The 17,409-nt window shown below is 39.6% G+C and overlaps 1 protein-coding gene across 3 annotated transcripts in view; it reads right to left on the bottom strand.

Annotated features, from left to right (window-relative positions):
- The window catches only part of met (MET proto-oncogene, receptor tyrosine kinase), a 44,854-nt gene extending 28,577 nt beyond the window's left edge, over nucleotides 1–16,277 (bottom strand). The window contains exons 1-3 of one of the 3 annotated variants that reach the window (XM_066705147.1): nucleotides 15,719–16,277; nucleotides 12,392–13,580; nucleotides 125–316 (exon numbers count right to left, since the gene is read on the bottom strand). In XM_066705147.1, coding sequence (XP_066561244.1) covers nucleotides 125–316; nucleotides 12,392–13,573 — 1,374 coding nt within the window. In that variant the 5' untranslated portion in view covers nucleotides 13,574–13,580; nucleotides 15,719–16,277. The remainder of the gene's footprint in view (nucleotides 1–124; nucleotides 317–12,391; nucleotides 13,581–15,718) is intronic. The other 2 variants (XM_066705145.1, XM_066705144.1) reach the window with 2 other exon arrangements.
- Nucleotides 16,278–17,409: the final 1,132 nt, after the last annotated feature.

Genomic DNA, 17,409 nt, shown 5'->3' with positions numbered 1-17,409 from the left:
ATTGTATTGTAGTTTAAGAAGGCCACAATAGCTGTATGATCTGAATCAAACTCCTGGTCATTTCAAGGAATGTGGTGTTCAGTTATTCAGATCTGGCAAGGGAATCCCAAATTGGAATATTTACCTGAATTACTCTGCCTTCGGATGTGCCCAGATTGGCTAAGGTGAGATCCCCTCTGGTGAAGACAGCGATGGACGTCAGCAGGACGTTACTGAACTTTCCCAGGAACAGGTCGAGGCGCCGCAACACTGTGGAGACTTCCAGCTGGTACCCCTCTCCGTGTTTTCCACACCCAGATGCATCATCAGGCGAACTCTGCAAAACAACACATCAAATCACTATTCTTCAACTCAGACCAGTGAACACTGTTTTTGAAGATTTACTATACTTTTATTTATTATCATCATCATCATCATTAGTAGTAGTAGAAGTATTTACAAGACAATGGGAATACAAATGCTCTGAAGAGTCATTTTAAAACTAGTCTATGTCTCCGGACTGTTTTAGGTTTCAGAACTGACCTGAACTTTTATCAAAAGTCATGCTGTTCCCTACTGGGAATGGACTATACCAAAGGTCATGTGCAAATGTGAAAAGTTATATATTTATTTTGCAGGAGGCACAAAGACTGCCAGTAAATATTGCAATATTGTGCACAGTGTTCTGCAAGCATGGCTGGAATGTTATGATCAGCGCCCATATAACGAAATAGCAGCATAGCTGGGAGTGAACAAACAATGATTCAAAAAGACTTAAGTATTGAAGACAGCTGTTTGTTCCCTTAACTAGCATACGGACTTCAATGTGCCGAGGAACTGTGGACAACACCCTTGAATCCAAATATTAAGGGGAATACAAATGGGAAACTTCTCTTAAGAGGTTTTTTTCAACTGGTAACAGACCTCTAAATAGTGCTGTGGGAGGACTGGCACAGTAGTCGTCATGTATCACAAGCACTGGAGCCATCATCCAGGCCAACACCCTATTAAATACATTGCGAACAGCTGGCATTTGGTTATTTTTTCTGTTGTACTAATACTTCTGGTACTATATAGTACCCGTGGGTATCAGACTGCTGCAGTTCAGTCAGAATGCATCAAAATGTCCCTCTGCTCCTTGTATATTTGCTCAACAAACTGTGTCGGAGAAGTGTTTGTTGACCTGTCAAATATTAAGACTTTTCCCTTTTGTAAAGTTCAATGACTGACTAAAGATTTCTGCGGATCTGTGTGAAATGCAGTAAACAAATATAGTGTTCATTCACTTTGCACAGAGTTCCATAATGCAGCTCATATTTCCCTCTTGACTTGTAATTAAGATGTTTGGGAGATGCTAAAAATAAATAAATGGATAACTATTAAAATTTAAATCAAAGGGATCATGAAGAACTGGCGCAAAACTACAGAAGAAAAAAGAACTTTCATATGATAGATGTGGAAAAAAGTACTGTAGCCAAGCACTTCCTGTAGAAGACTTCATTAAGGAAACACAAGTTATCAAATAATTAATGGATTAAAGGCAATCGCAGCAAAGAATCGACCGATTAAACAGAAAGACTAGAGCTTTCAGCACAATACACAAAAAGTTAATGATTAAGTGGTAACAAAAAAAAGGCATGTCCTAGATTATCTTTGCAAAACAATCTCTACTCAACTGATATGGAACAGAGTAAAAACAACTATTTATTGGCATTGATTTCAAAACACATCAGTAATAATCAAATGACTAATACCTCTAAAGAAGACTTATCGGGTGTTAATTTGCACAGGGTTTAATACTAGGGAATTGGCTTACAGTACAACAAAGAAAGTTTCCTTGAGGAAAAAAAACACCTTTATCTTTTTATAACTGCTGGTAGAGAAAATAATGACTAAGATGTGTGACTCAGTACATATTTGTGGTTGGACAAAACACCAGGCTGCTATGCATATTGTATTATTCCAAGCCAGACTGAAATTATCTTTGTAACCATATATTAATACTGCAGTTATTACACATGAGCATAAAATTGAGCTATTACATGGCAAAATCAGTTTACGCTGCTTGAAGGCAAGACAGAAAATTGAATGGTTAGATAGGCTTAATGTATTCATGTTCTAATTAGATAACTCTACTTAGAAGTGTAAAGCTACAAAGCTGTTGTGAATCAATAATGTGGGTGGCCTTGAAGAAATGTGTCATTGACAAACTTACACCCGAGAAGGTTGGGAAAGTTACTTCTGCAAAGCACATGGGAGCGCAGAGAGATGTTCAGAGGATGTACAAAAAGGAATCTCAATCCACTAGTGAAACATCCGATTTTAATTTAAGTAATATAGTCAAACTTAGAAGAATTTCTGAAGACACATCAACCTTAGCTACGAAACTCCTGTTTTTTGAATATGAATAATACAATTATTTCCTTGTTCTACTCCTACTCCTTCTACTCCTGTCCTTAGTTTTTAAAATTACAGCTGGCTAAAAAAAATAAGTTTGCCCGGAAACGTTATACCAAAGGCTCAAAGGTAGACAAAATAAAGCACTAATGTCTAATACAGCCTGTTGTCTCCTTCTACGCTTCCGTGAAGGATCTGTGGTTCTCCGGTTGGCTCCATCTTATGTAGTGGAGCCGGTGACACAGCCTAGTTATATAATTCTGCTCATGCCGGTCTTCTCAAGACATTAATAAGCTCCCAACTATGCCACAGATTTCTCATATGAGTCTGTTTCCAAGACACACACAAAAAAGGACAATTTATTTATTTGGCATTCATTTTAAGTTGGATAATTTTTTTGCCATTCCCTTGCTGTGAGGTGAATCTTTTTGACATATACATTTATATGTAATGTAATTTTTTGTTATAATAATTTTTAAATACTTGTATGTATATATATATATGTATTATATATTATACATTATATATATTGTCATACATAGAGGTTTGAAAACAAACAAAGGATAACTCAAATAACACAACAACTTGTTCATGGTTGTAAGAATTGGTACAACATTGAAATTTCCCAACCACATCTTATGAATAAAACCTGCAGATGAGTCAATAAATAACTTAATAAATCATGTAAATATTTGTACCCTTTCATTTAAACTTCAAATGTAGAGAAACTAGAGAAATAAGTTTACCAATTGCAAAATAACTGGCAACTTTTACTCTCAAAGTTTCCAATGGGTATAACTGCGATCAAAATCAACATTGTGATGGTCCTTATTCTGTCATTGTGATTAAACAACTTTTGTATAGGAGGGGGGGTTAATTTTGAAGTCTGAAATAAAATTACAGTCATTCCTTCAGGATGGTAAGGTCATTAATTGCAATTGAACAGGAGTGTGCAATTTGGTTGGGGTTTTGTCCAGTCTATGAGGAATTTATAGAAGAAATTGAATCCTACGACTCCCAATTCAACGTAGTGATTATGATGAACTGGCGAGACAAGTCTAGCTTTCATAGAAGGTTTCAAAACCGAAATCATTCTTAAGAACAATACCGTACCAGTGTTTCATTGAGATGCAGTTTATTTATGGAAACATCAACACCATCAGAAAGCTGAGCCATATGTCTTCAAGGCATCACAAACAAAGAGGTGATTTAGTGTGAGGAATTGTGAGCATATTAAACCCTCAGGACAAAAAGGTAACTGTGAACAAACGTGACCTAAGATGCTAGTTACAATTGTGTACATTTGTATACAAGTAAAGACTCAAGATAAAAAACCAAAAAGTTTTTCACCAACTGTTCTGTCCATATAGAAGTGAAAACGTTCAGAGTTCTTGCCATTTTAAACCAATCATGCTGAATATACATGACAAACAGTATTTATTAAACTAAATCTGTCCCTGAATAACAGTTTCAAATGCAGGGAGTAATATAATTTGACTACATCTGTAGCTGCTCAATTAACAGAGAAACCTAGGCCCAAAAGAAGCCTTCCACATCTACCGTGGAATCTGCAGGGAAGTACAATAAGCAACCATGCAAAAACAAAATATGGCAGCAGTGTAGATATTAATTATTCTTTCATTTATTTTAAGGTGCACTACTGCTTCAAATCTACAATCTACTAGTGCTGTGAATAGTTCCAGGACTATCAACACAAAGGTAAATTTTTTCTTTCATGTTTGACTTTTTTTCATCCCCCTTCTTTGGCAGAAGTTAAACATTTAAAGAAAAACAAACGATGGCAGAACAAATCTGCAGGATGACCTTCCACAGTGTTGTCTTTTATTATTTAAATGCAATTCCAAGCTGAACTATTCCAAGTGACCTGTTGCCTGTAAGGGGATTCTTACAGACAAATAGCTTTTTTTCTTTTCTGCTCTCATTTCTTTCAGCTTATCAACCGATCTCTGGAATTCCTTGTAATGTATTAGATAAACACATCAAACAGTCAAAGTAGTTTCAAATTCATATTACTTGTCAAAAAAAAACGTTAAATCCCCATTTTAAGATTTGTCACAAATAAAAATTGCACGATCAGCCTAAAATAGAAGACTTGTGCCATTATGATGCACTCTCGTATGGCTGGAAATGGATGTTGCTGGTAGAAGGGACAGTTTCAGCAGCCCACCTGGCTTGTGAATTGCACGTTATATTGCAACTTGATTCCTGAACTGTGCTCGGGCTGGGGTCATTTTATGTAATTGCAAAGGCATAGGGTTATTACTGAAGAGGGAATTGGAGAACCTGACAATAATGGCAGATTAGGCCCTGCTAACTGAGCAGCTGCTTTTGGATTGTCCTGCGGTATGCAACTCTCATAACGGAACATACTGGCAGGATATGGCCAAATGGATTACAAAAAAAAAAAAAAAAAAGGAAAAGACTTGACACAAAAGAGACGTACTCATGAGAACAATATTACAATTTTCTACTTTTTTTCTGAATTGCAGGAAAATTATCAAAAATAATGGTTATGTGTTCGAAGCCCACAATGCACCTGCTGCAAGGAGTTTAAATTGAGCCACTATTATGATATTTCTTAGTAGACGCCCTTATCCAGGGTGACTTACAATTGTTACAATACATCACATTTTATGAGTCCCCCACTGAACCAACGACCCTCCACTCTGTTGCCTAGTATATACATGCACGCACGCACAATGTCCATTCTTATTCTTACCCGATCTTCTGTCAAGTCTAGAACTCACTCTGATCACTCATCTCCATGTTTATTTCTTTAAGGTAAAATGCAGATGGATGTTGTACCACAGGCAAACTTTTTGTTCTTATGAACATTATTTTAAGAGAAAAATTACTTATTTTGTCCTAAGAAAGATTTAAAACTTTGATATTTTTCTTTGCTTTTGCATTTGTATACAGTAGTGTGTGTTGAGATAAGAATTAAAATTGTATCTGTATCAATGGAGCTCTTTTTAGTGTGTAGCTTCCTTAAGTCCATGGGCTATACATGCTAATTAAATTGGGGGGGGGGGGGGGGGGGTATAGGAATTGTCCATAATTCACTGTCACGACCATTGTGAGTTATTCATTTTCATTATTTACTACTGCTTCCTCAGTCTTCTCTGTACATTAGTAGCAAATCCTATTGATTCGGACGGAAGCAGCAAGGGTACTGAATCATTCTCATGATGCATTGCTTCCCACAAAACGAAAAAGAAAGCCTTTGTTGTTTTGACGCATCAAAAGAAGACCTGTACCAGTTAAGTCTTGTTGAAATGCAAGAGATTATACCCACTTTATTATGATTCAAATGCACAAAATTGCCCATTACCACTGCCAGTGTAGCACCACCTCTCAATGGGGTAATGAAACAGAACTGACTCACTCTCTCTCACGCTCGCTCAAAACATAAGCTAATTATTCTCTAAGCAATAAACATATCTGGTTTGCTTCGCATATCTTTACAAGAGAGGGGAAAAAATCCATTACGGCCTGACACAAAAGAAAATGCCTGCTTACATTTTCTGAATCAAATGGAAGAAATTAAACCAGTCCATCAACATACTGTAGCACTATCAACTACCGCCAGAGACCACAGGAACACCCCTCTCGATACACAAGGGATCAAGGACTCAATTACTGCAATCTGGTCCCTCATAGTTTGGATGAGCAGCTTATCAAAGGAAAAACAGCAGCTTCAGTATCATTCAGAACAGATTCTAACAACAGTCCCTTGTTTTTAACATTATAATCAGTTAGGTTAAAAAAAAAAAATCTGCCCTAGGGCACTTGATTTTTTGAGCAACTGCTGCATGACTGCTTTTTGATACTCATGCGAAAATACAGACCAGTGCCAAAACATTACCCAAAAAAACAATACATATAAATAAATAAGCCACAGGGCACAGCTGAAAAAAAAAAAAAAAAAAAAATTCTGCCACTCAAAACAGGCTTGGCAGAAGTGTGCTAAAGACAAAATCCTCCCCCCATCGGCAATAAAATCATAACAACAAAAAAAAATGAAGAAAATAGGACAAGGAGCTTTGGGCAGGCAGACAAGAATGGCGCAAGAAAAACCTGAGAATCAGGGGGAAAGGAAAATACTTTCAAGTACTCACAGACACACACACAAATTAAAACAATGCTTTACAGTGCACTCACAAGGGCCTGTAATTGTAGCAGGAAATGGATAAGGGGGCCAACCTGTTTTTGTGGTCCTGTGATACAAACTTTTTTTGACAGGGCTTTAGCAGCAGGAGCCACTCAGACCATGCAGAAAACATTTTAAACCAAATAACTTGCATCAGAGCAGTCAAACAGAGGTGAGGGTCACTAAGGAAATAAGGAGGCTGTTTCTGAAATGAGTTCACAAACATTGCATGGTACATTTAAGACTGTGAGCTACAAACATGTATGAACAGAGACCGTTATGAAAAAATAAAGTGCTTTGCAGTTTTAGAGATTGGGACAGCGTGAGGCAAATTAGGAATCCGAATTCTAGAAGATCGTTCGGGTGCGTTAATGATCTCCTACAAAATGGTTTATATAAAATGTATAATATCTACTTTCTTCAGCACATTAATAAATGAAGTGAAATAAATTACTTTGCAGTTACATTTCTATTATGTGCCTTTTCAAAATCATGCTGGGAGTGCACAGGTGTGTATACAGTATTTGGTATGTAAATTACCCTGTTGCGCAATTTTATTTTATTTTTAACTGCAAGCTACACTTTAAAGTGTCCATTATCTAACAAAGCAATCAGCAGCTGTAACCTGGAGTATTAAAAACCAGTGTAAGCAAAATTGAAAATACAGCTGTAGATCCCTCTGGTGAAAAGTTATTCTAGGTTATTTTGTATGCAAGTTTAAATTAAGCAAATGCCTTATATGAAAAGCATCAGGTTTGTTTGTTCATCTTTACCGTTTAATTTAAACTATTTAAAAATAGGCTGAGTTTTTTTTTCCTTCCACAACTTCAATGCAAGGAGACTGAAACCAAAGAATATAACTCAAAATATTTGAGGCCAAAACATGCTATTGATTCAATGCTGCAGCTTTCTTAATATACCATTTATTATAGTATTAAATTAGTATTAGCTTGCTAACGATAATCATAATCATTCTAAAGGCTTTAAACATTGTAACAAAGGTCTTGTCTAAAGTCAAAGATCAAAGACACATGAGTACTGAAGAACTTCTTTTTAGCCTTGCCAGTTGTATGGCAAGAATGCCTGCTAATTCAGTGGGATGTGTTTCGATGCCTCTGAAGTAATGTAATAGCTGAGGGTTTTTGTATGTTTTAACACTGATTGAAACTTGGTATATTGTATTTTTTTTTTCTTACAGTCATTATTTAACACAAGCCAGCAAATAAGTATACCACAAGGGATTATTCAGAAAAGACAGGAAACAGAGAGGAAAAAAACAATGTTTTACAACAAATTTACCCACCTGAGGTGTGACACTCAGGAAATACACAATGCTTACATGTTCTATGAGCTTCTGTGGGTTTCCTATTGGAAATTTATAAAAATACAAATCTGAAAAGGAACCTATCAGCTAACACCCACACACAAATTGAAAAGGGTCCGGGACTCTTTTGTCCTCAACTTTACTTCCTAACTACCAACAAATGACACTAGAGCTGTATTCAATCTTCACTTGAGGCGTCCCTTTAAGGTTTACTCGCACAGGTTGAGTTTACTGGATTTACTAGTGCAAGGCTGCATATGCTTTAGTAATGTTTAATCAGGGCAGCATAAAGTGACAGAAGACATTGCCAACAGTGTGAACAATGGGAAATCTATATGTAGCTGCTCCCACAACACTGTGTGATTGTTCTCTGAGGGGCAGTGAGCTTTGCAGGGCTTGTTTGGGCATTCTGATATTAAACCAGGATGTAGGCGATAGTAAATGGTTGCAGTTAGTTTCCCTTGCCTTTAGGAGTCTCCCACTTCTTCTGTTTGCTTCATGTCCATGCAATGAACAGAATAAAGAGTAATAAACTAAAAAACAAAATAGCTTTTCAGGTGATACCAGCTGCTTTTAGTTCACCTTTAGTGTACCTAGACGTTTTGTTCTTGTCAAGGCAAGGGAGTTTGATGATACAAAATGAATCATTAAAAGACATCCTTGAACATACTTGTCTGGCTAAACCTTAGGGTTTTAGGAGTTTTTGAATTACGGTCTTTCTAGGTGACTCATAAAAAAAAAAAATACTGCAAAAAAAAAAAAAAAAAAGCGAGGGCAGGGTGATCTGTAGAAAATATAAATTTAAAAGAAAATTATGTCATAAAATAGGTTGGTTCTGTCAATTCCAGACAGACAATGATTTGATGCTTGTCAGTAGTTAAGCAGCTTTAAAGAAAAAACAAATTGGAATGTATAGGATACTATGTGCAATACATCTACATTGCAAAATATAGGCTAGATGCGGTTTTTAAGAACATACATTTTTCAGAAAGTTCTTATTGGACAAAATGTACATTGCACTAGTTAATTAAATATTCCAAAAAATGTTTTTGGAAGATTAAAAGAAACATTATCATTAAAAATATATTTCAAGTGATAAAAATGGAAGTGTAACAAGGGAGAAAATAGATGTATATCGATTCTTTTTTTTAAATATTCGAATTTACCGGGCCGTTTTGTTTTTACCACTACATAAAACATCTTAATTTACATGGCAAAATGGACATAATTAAAATATTTGCTGATCAAAAAACTCTTCTGTTGGAATTACATTACAAACTCCAATCAATCAAGCTTCAGATTTCATTTAAATTCAATAAGGCCATGGTTGTTTTTAGAAATCAATTGTAATTAAATGATAATTTTGACCTTAAATGTGGCTGTTTGTTATTTTGAGACCAATGCAACCCCCCACCCCCACCCCACATGAAAATGCACTGGTCTTTTGGTAAGATTCCAACTTTTAAGCCTCTGTAGCATGCAATTATGCTCCAAATCGAGGTATATTTCTGTCTGTTTATTTTATTAACTGATCCTGCCAGAGACCCAGAGAGACTTTAGGATCAATAGTCCTTTTAAGAGACCCTTGCATTCTCCCACCACCATCCCCCGCCCCTTCTTCCCAACGCAGTATGTAACTCAATTACAAAGACATTTAATTTAGCTTTCATTAGTATTCATAATGAATTTGGGTTTCATGCTAACAAGCACAACCTGTTATGTCAAATGAAGGAAAAATATGTAATCGGTTTCCAACCAACCTGTTTTCTGATTACAAGAAATAAAAATATTAAGAATATTGGAATGAACTTTTACTAAAAAGGTGAAACATGGGATTGAGCACTGATGAGATGCACTGAAAAACCAACAAGCCTCTTCTGGCCTCAGTTATCATGTTATTCTATCCTAATATGGCTCATCAATACTGACTTTAAGCAAAGGAGTGCTGTACAAGACACCTAACATGATAAGGAGTCTTTTATTAAGATCTCAATATTAATCTAACTGGATAGCTTTGGGAACATAAGACAATACTCTTTCCTAAACAATCTAAAGTAATGATTTATTAATCTCCCATCACACATTTAGTGGTAAATTACTTATCTACCATTATCTGCTTTCCCTCCGCAATCTCTCACAGCACATACTTCAGCTCATTTCCCCGAATGTCGGCAGGGTGAGACAAGTGCAGTTTCAAAATACAGCCTGCATCTTGACTCATCTGGGAGCATTGCTATTTCGATGACAGCGAGCCAAGGATCGTCCGTACGAACTCACATTGTGTGGTAAGATTGAGACCATCAAATGTCATGTCTAGATCAATGGGGATCATCTTCTAAGGCAGGGATGTCACTCTCCAGTCCTGGGGGGCTGCAGTGTCTGCTAGGTTCTGTTCCAACAGGAGGTCTCCAATATTCAATTAAATCGGACAGACTTATCAAAGACTTTCACAATTTAGTTTTACAGCTGATATCTTACAAATATGTTGATTACTCATAATAATGTCCGCACAGAACATTTCAGAGCCTGATGAGAAGTGTGAAATTCATCCATTTAGTGAAAACCAACAGAGCCAAGAGCTTGGCTGGAACAAAAACCAAGAGACACCCTACCCCCGGGACTATGCCCCGTTTGCTTGTGATGGCACAGGTGTGGGGAAAAAAACTGTCAGCTGTGCATTGTTTGGAATTTTCTCTGTGGGTGTGGTGTTGGGATGGCCTTGTTAGGGTTCAGACTAGGTTCCTTTGTTTTCGGCGAATGGCACCATGACTGCATGTACGTGACGTGATGTTTCAGACAGCACTGTCCAGCCAGGACTGATGGAATTGTCCAATGGCCTCAGCATGGACCAGCCTGATAGTCATGTCACGAAGCTGGGAAAGCAGCACCACGGGTCAAGAACAAGGCCAGAAACACTGCATGGTTCTCACCTCAGTCTCTCAACCACAGGCCACTTCTAGCATGACATGGGGGGGTCACAAAGACCACCATTTCCTTCTGCAATAGAAACTGTGCTGCATAAGGAATGGGGGGAATAGGGCAGACTGACACTATGTGATTCAGTGATTCAGTTAAGCTACCTCCTCCCCGTAGTCCAGTACTAGGTAAGAAGCAGGGCCAAAAATTCACAGCCTGGTTCCAGGTCTGGTCAGATATGTCAGTAGAAAAGGGGTAACAGAACCAAGAGTGGGCCTTGCCTAAACCCTGTTAAATTCACTGTGACCATTGTGTCTTATCTGGTTAATGTGTTGTCTCAATACACTGAAACATACAATATCTGTAATGATCTGAAGTTCATAGTGCTGCCCTACTATCAACCCTGATCCACAAAAATCCACACAGACTATTTATTTTTATCCACCAGGATAAATAATGCAACCCCCTGCCTCCATGTAAATATGTTTCTAATTAATTATCAAAACAGAAAAAATGCAAAGTATTCGGGGCAGTAAAAAAACAACAAAGTGAATTTTCCTTGCTAAGGATTTGCCCAGAAATCGTTTTCCTCCACAACCTCATTTTACACATCCATTTAGCACATTTCTGCTGACCACTAAGAATGATGATAAGTGATGGAAAAGCTTTCGAGGTCAGGAGTAGTGCAGCCTTCAGTAGAGGACCTACTCCTGCCATTAGCATATGGTAGCCAGACCCATAGAGCACCCCAACAATAATTAACCTCAAAACCCCCTTCACTTTATACTCAATCTCTCTGTGACAGTTCAGGGTTAATGACTTTCAGTTATTCCGAGCTTGGATACATTTTCATCTCCGGGTATAGTCTTCCTGTAGAGATTATCCTATAATAAGTAATTTTGTCTCAATTTCTCAATTTTGATTTGATTCCGAAATTATAACTGTCAATTCATACATGTTCTCTAATTCTCTGTAAATATCTCAACTCTTTGAACAAGTTAAATACTTTCAAACTGGGGGAAATCATTACTCAAATTCTACCTACAGTGAGTTTCCTCATTTGGTTTCCATGGATCCACATAACTCACCTTCTTGATTTGTAATCATTAAAATCATTGCTATTTTCAATTAATGGAGCGAAGATAAATGGAACTCTGAACTGCTTACACCTATATATCAAAAGATACATGGTTTGAAATACTACAGAAGCCAGGAGTCGACAGCAGTTAAATTCATGTCGTTATTGATCTGATCGTTTAAAGATTTGTGGGATCAATAGTGATGTATGGGAGAAACAGAGCAAATGTACAAGGAAATATTAAACAATCCCTCCCAGGGGCTGATTCACTTCTTTAAAGAGGGTCTGGTGATTTAGCTTGGCACTCTAATGAGGAAGGAGAGTCATTGCAAAGTGTTCTTATCTGTTCTGTTCCCTTCCCTGCAGAATTCCTCTACTAATCAAATCCAGCTGCTTTGCTGTATTGACACTGTATACTGATTAACCTATGTGCATTTGGAAGATAGTTAAGCTGTACATCCATGTCAACTGAACACAATAATCAACAGAGCCACATGGTTACCCCTGGTTTACCATATCATCTTACCCTGTTGTAGCACTGCTTCTCATCGGAGCCACTGAAATGGTAAGGTTGCTTGGTGTGACACCGTTTCATGTGATCGTTGATTAAGTCATTGGCGACTTTGAGGGGTAAGGCGCAAACCGCAGACCTGGCGATAGGCTCTGGGGAGTCGGGCTTGCTTTGGGAAAAGACGCCAAAGAGCACGTCCTCATCTGGGGAGAGACCCATCTGTTCAGCAAGGGCCGCCCCCGGTTTGGTGACATACGCAGCCTGCATGATGTTGAACACTTCAATGCCCGTGGAGCGCTTCCTCCGCTTGTCCGTCATGATGCACTCCAGGGGCATCTCCACGTACCGGCGCAGCTCCGGGTCGGAAGAGCACATTCGGACGAGCCTGGTGTGGAAGGACTGTGGCCCGATCAGCTGCTTCTGAACGGTCAGGAAGAAAGCATAGGGCCCACTCTGAAAGGCGTGCACGTATTTAATGAGGTAGCTGTCCCGCAGTGGGGGGACAATGTCCAAATAGGACTGGTCCGAGAAAAAGCGAAAACCGTCCTGCGTTTCTTTCATTTGCCGCACCGAGATGGAATGGTGCTGGGGCGAGGACGAGGTCACCGTGTTCCCCACAAAGAACTTCACGATCCCTTCGCTTTCGATGTTCAACACCTGCGCTCCCGACGGGCTCACGATGCAGTCGGGGCAGCCCAGTGTTCCCCTGTTGGTCTTGGGAGAATACATGCATTCTACTTCCACGTCGGCAAGGCCGTCCGCTAGCACGCGGCGCTGACACACTCCACTGCTGACCGTACCGCAGCTGAAGAGTTCGTCGTCATAGTACGTCTCGACAAGCAGGGCGACGTTAATGTTGTCCCGCCAAACGCCAGCTGTGGAATTGCTCTTATCTTTACAATCTCTGCACGGCAGACAGTCTGGGCTCTCGAACACAGGCCCGGTCTTGTAATCCGAGAGCAGCTGGAGGTCCTCAGTCAAGGTGTAAATTCTGTTCACAGCTCCCACGTAGATGCGATCCTTGAAGACCACAAGTTTCTGTATTGAGGTGTCCGCCACAAAACTACGGAGGTCGTACTTTACAGTCAAGTTTAGGTTGGAGTTTCTCGCTACCTCTTTGCATTCCCTCTCATTTGGCACCACCGAATCCCAGAACACAAGAAACATACAAGCGGCATGTAAAAGGCGACGCCTCATTTTGCTCCTGCAGAGAGAAACAAACAAATACAAACAATACATAACATAATATATACATACAATATTTGATTACATTCAGCATGGTGTGATTGAGGACAGAATACTTGGCATGGAAAGTAAGCCAACTACACTAGACTATCACTTACTTTGCATTTCTAATATGACTTTTGGGTTTCTAAGATATGTATGGCTATAAAATACTGACCTCTAAAAGCAAGTTTGTCTTCTCTTTTCTCTTTTGTAAGAAAAAAATAACAGTGCATGGCGATTAATATTTTTGGGTAGTTTATATGTAGAAAGCCAATTATTGCATCAGAATGTTGTCAGCACTGTGGGGGGAAACAAAATGCAATGCCTACTCCACTGCATCAACATTGCAACATTTGATGTGAAACAATCTTATTTTATATTTTAAGAAATCAGTTGGATTTCTGTACATTTTCCCATCCCAGCTATGTGGCATGGTTTAGAAACAGCCAAGGACAGCAGTCAGTAGCAGTAATAACCCACTTATATTAACCAAGCAACTCCGCTCTGGCTGCTTTCCTTTGCTCTGGTTTGCACCACAGTGCAGAGTGAATCACCAGGGACATTGTCCTTTTTAGTGTACTGTAACCACAAAGCTAAGTTTAGAAGTCATCCTAGGGGGAAAACAGAATAAACTGAATTAACAGCAGAAGCCTGAATATTTCCTAAAATGATCGATTGGAGGTCTGAGAAGATGCAGCAATGATATACAGTTTTCTAAGATTGGACCTGACTGTAGGCGCAGTGCACTATAACAAGCTCATATTAATCCATAACCACCCCTGTGATCAAGCGGAGCTGCAAGAACACGGTTCCATCAAGATTTCTGCACTAAAGCATCATAACCGGCATTTCATTTGAGGGAATGCAAATCCATAACGTTCATCATAAATATATACACATGTATTTGTTCTATTTCACAAAGACACTGGTTTACATTAAACTTTGAAACGAAGTATATCAGCCGTCCAATGCTTAAAAGACAAGAATCTCTAGGAAAGGAAGGCTCTTATATTTAATTACAAATATACCAGATAGTCAAGGAATATGCTGAAGGATTAACGATGTTCATATAACTTTTCCTATATTTCAGTAAGTGAAACTATGCTATTCCCTCTTCTGGGGATTGTAAATATTTTACAAATCTCAGTGATCATCTGTCCCTACTATGTATAGCAGTACAAATCACACATTTATTCTTCAACTCAATTTATATATTATACACACACACACATATCTGCTTTATGGTTTCATTCAGAAGTAAATATAGCATAGCATAGCTGAAATAGCATGTGCAGGGAAATGAATAAGAGAAGCTTTGCAAAAACCATTACTGAGGTCAAAAGAAAACAATAGCAGATGTCAGTATTTTGGGTACTTTCAGAACCAAATGAAAGTGTGAGTCAGCCTGCTCAACACACATTTCATGTCCTAGTGCAAGAATGCACCTGTGTGCGGAAGACATTTACTACACAACGCTAAAGCATGCCTACAAAAGAGGGGGGAGAGAAAAACAACCCCTTCAAACAGGAACCCTGATAGGATTTCTTTCCATGAATGCGCATTAGTTGGATGGACCGAAAAGTAAGGAAGGTGACTCATTCAGGGCAAATGTTGCTGGCACTGCCGGCATGCTTTGTGAGATTAAAAAAAAAAACTCCACATAGTAAGAAGTTTGACGCGTTTTTTGTTTGGTTTTGTTTTTTTAACCAAAGTTAACCGAAGTAAACTGAAGGAGACATAACACATAAGAGGCATGCAGTCCCTGGAAAATCAAAAACACAGTGCCGCAGCCAACGCGAAACGGGTTATCACTATGCAAACCTCTTGCTTTTCAGAAAGACGACGCCAACATTTGATTGCGTTTCAGTGCTCTGTATTTATAAACCAAAAAAATACATCACCAACACCTCGATGGTTAAAAACAAATCCATGACACTAAAAAGACACTGCATCCACTCCTCAACTGCGCAGGTTGCTTTATAAATAACGAGGCATCTGTGCGGCAGTGCAAGCGCACCTTCAGCCCAGGTACCTCTGAACACTTACACGCGTCTTATAATGCTCCGGCTCCCCCTCGAAGCGGACATGCGGTAAATACGCCACAAACACGTTTACCTGTTTCCGCAACCGTCTCCCCCAAGTTCAAACCATGTCAGCTAATCCACATGCCCAGCTCAGTGCGCCCGCAGACCCTCAGTGGGAGCACGGCCCCTCGGGATGCGCTTCCCCCGCCGGCTTGCCCACCTCCGTGCGGGGAAAAGTTGCCCCTTATTCCCGGCGCCGCGGCGAGTCCTTCTGCTTCACAGGATGCGGACCTGTGACTCAAGCTGATTCGTGCTGGCTCTGCGAGTTACCCCGACCGGCTGTTTCCCCGAGTCTGAGCTGGAGGAGGACACAAGTGCGGGCTGAATTAGCGTGGGCTGCGGCGCTGTCCCCCCGGCCCCGGAGCTCCCGTCTGCGGCGCAGTCTCAGGTGTGTGGCACAGGTTTCCGTGCCGGGCTGACGTCACGGCGGGTGAAGCGCTGGCCCGGGTCCGGTGGGCGTATTTGAGTAGGAAACTGCTGCGGTCACTGCTCTGGGAGGATTGCGACCCCGATACCGGTAATGACAACAGTAACATACACATCTTAACTTGACAAAAACAACTTTGGGTATGTTGTGAACGCCATCCATACCATGGTTTTCTTTGGGATGTCATTCCGATGGTGGAGGAACCCATAGCAGGTCGTACTGTTGGCTGCTCCTCAAGGGGTGGAACAATTACGCGGTTTCAAAGGAGTAATGAGCACACACTTATATTTCAAATTGCTGTGACACTTCTTTGGGAAACTTACTGTGAGGCTTGATGTGCAGCTGATAGGGATGTGGTGGTAAGAAACCACGACTGTAATGTATGTATCTGGCAGTGTGCTTGTATAGCTATAGGCTATATATTGTATGACTTTAGACAGTCAGTTAATCCTACAGTACTTGGACTGGAAAACAGTAAGTAAATACTTGATTCATAAGTAAAAATGTATGTAAAGATTCCTTGTTGTTTTTTTCCTTGACCTTTTGAAGAAAACCAGTTTCAGATAACTAACTAATATTAAACTATGAGTATCCAAGTATTTGTGGGGGGTGAGGAAAAGGGAAACATACGGGGGGGGGGAAAAAACAAGCTCAGAATTGAAGGTTAAAAAAGGCAGGTTGTGTCACCTTTTCAAGGTCCCATTCTGGCAGAAATCAAAAGTACTTGTGTGGTCCAGTTATTTACTGACTGTGTCACCCAAGGACTTTAATCTTTATTCCTCCGTACTACACAGGTGGAAAAACAAGGGCTGATAATTGGGTGGATGGGTGGGTAAATAGGCTAAAACACAAGCACTTTGTCTGGACAAGGGCTTAGAGGCCTTACTCAAGTAACGACTGCAGTAAAAGTCTTCAGTTCGAGAATGAAAACAGACCGTCACAGTTTTGAGATGCAATAAAGCCCTCCATAAATGCAAACAAACAATCTCAACTCAAGCAGAAGTGTATGTGTCAGGCCTGATTCATCACTGAACCCTCACCCCTCAGCAACCTGAAATAGATCAAACGAAAGCACCCTGCTCTACTCGACAAGGCAGTATAATGAAACGTATTAATCTACTGCAAGTAACCGCATGAATTAAATAGTTGTGCCCCAAAGACTTTACCATCTGCTGAAGTCCAGATCTTGACAGCCGTTCTCCGCCATCACACCTCGGGATCGGACGCAGCCTGAAAGAAAAGCAAAGCTGGACAAGGCATCTGCATTTTATAAGAGAATTAGTCAGGGTGCTGAG

The sequence above is a fragment of the Amia ocellicauda genome, chromosome 5 (genome assembly GCF_036373705.1).
Source record: "Amia ocellicauda isolate fAmiCal2 chromosome 5, fAmiCal2.hap1, whole genome shotgun sequence".
NCBI lineage: Eukaryota > Metazoa > Chordata > Actinopteri > Amiiformes > Amiidae > Amia > Amia ocellicauda.
Note: the sequence above shows the minus strand (reverse complement) of the source record. Positions and strands in the feature narration are given on the sequence as shown.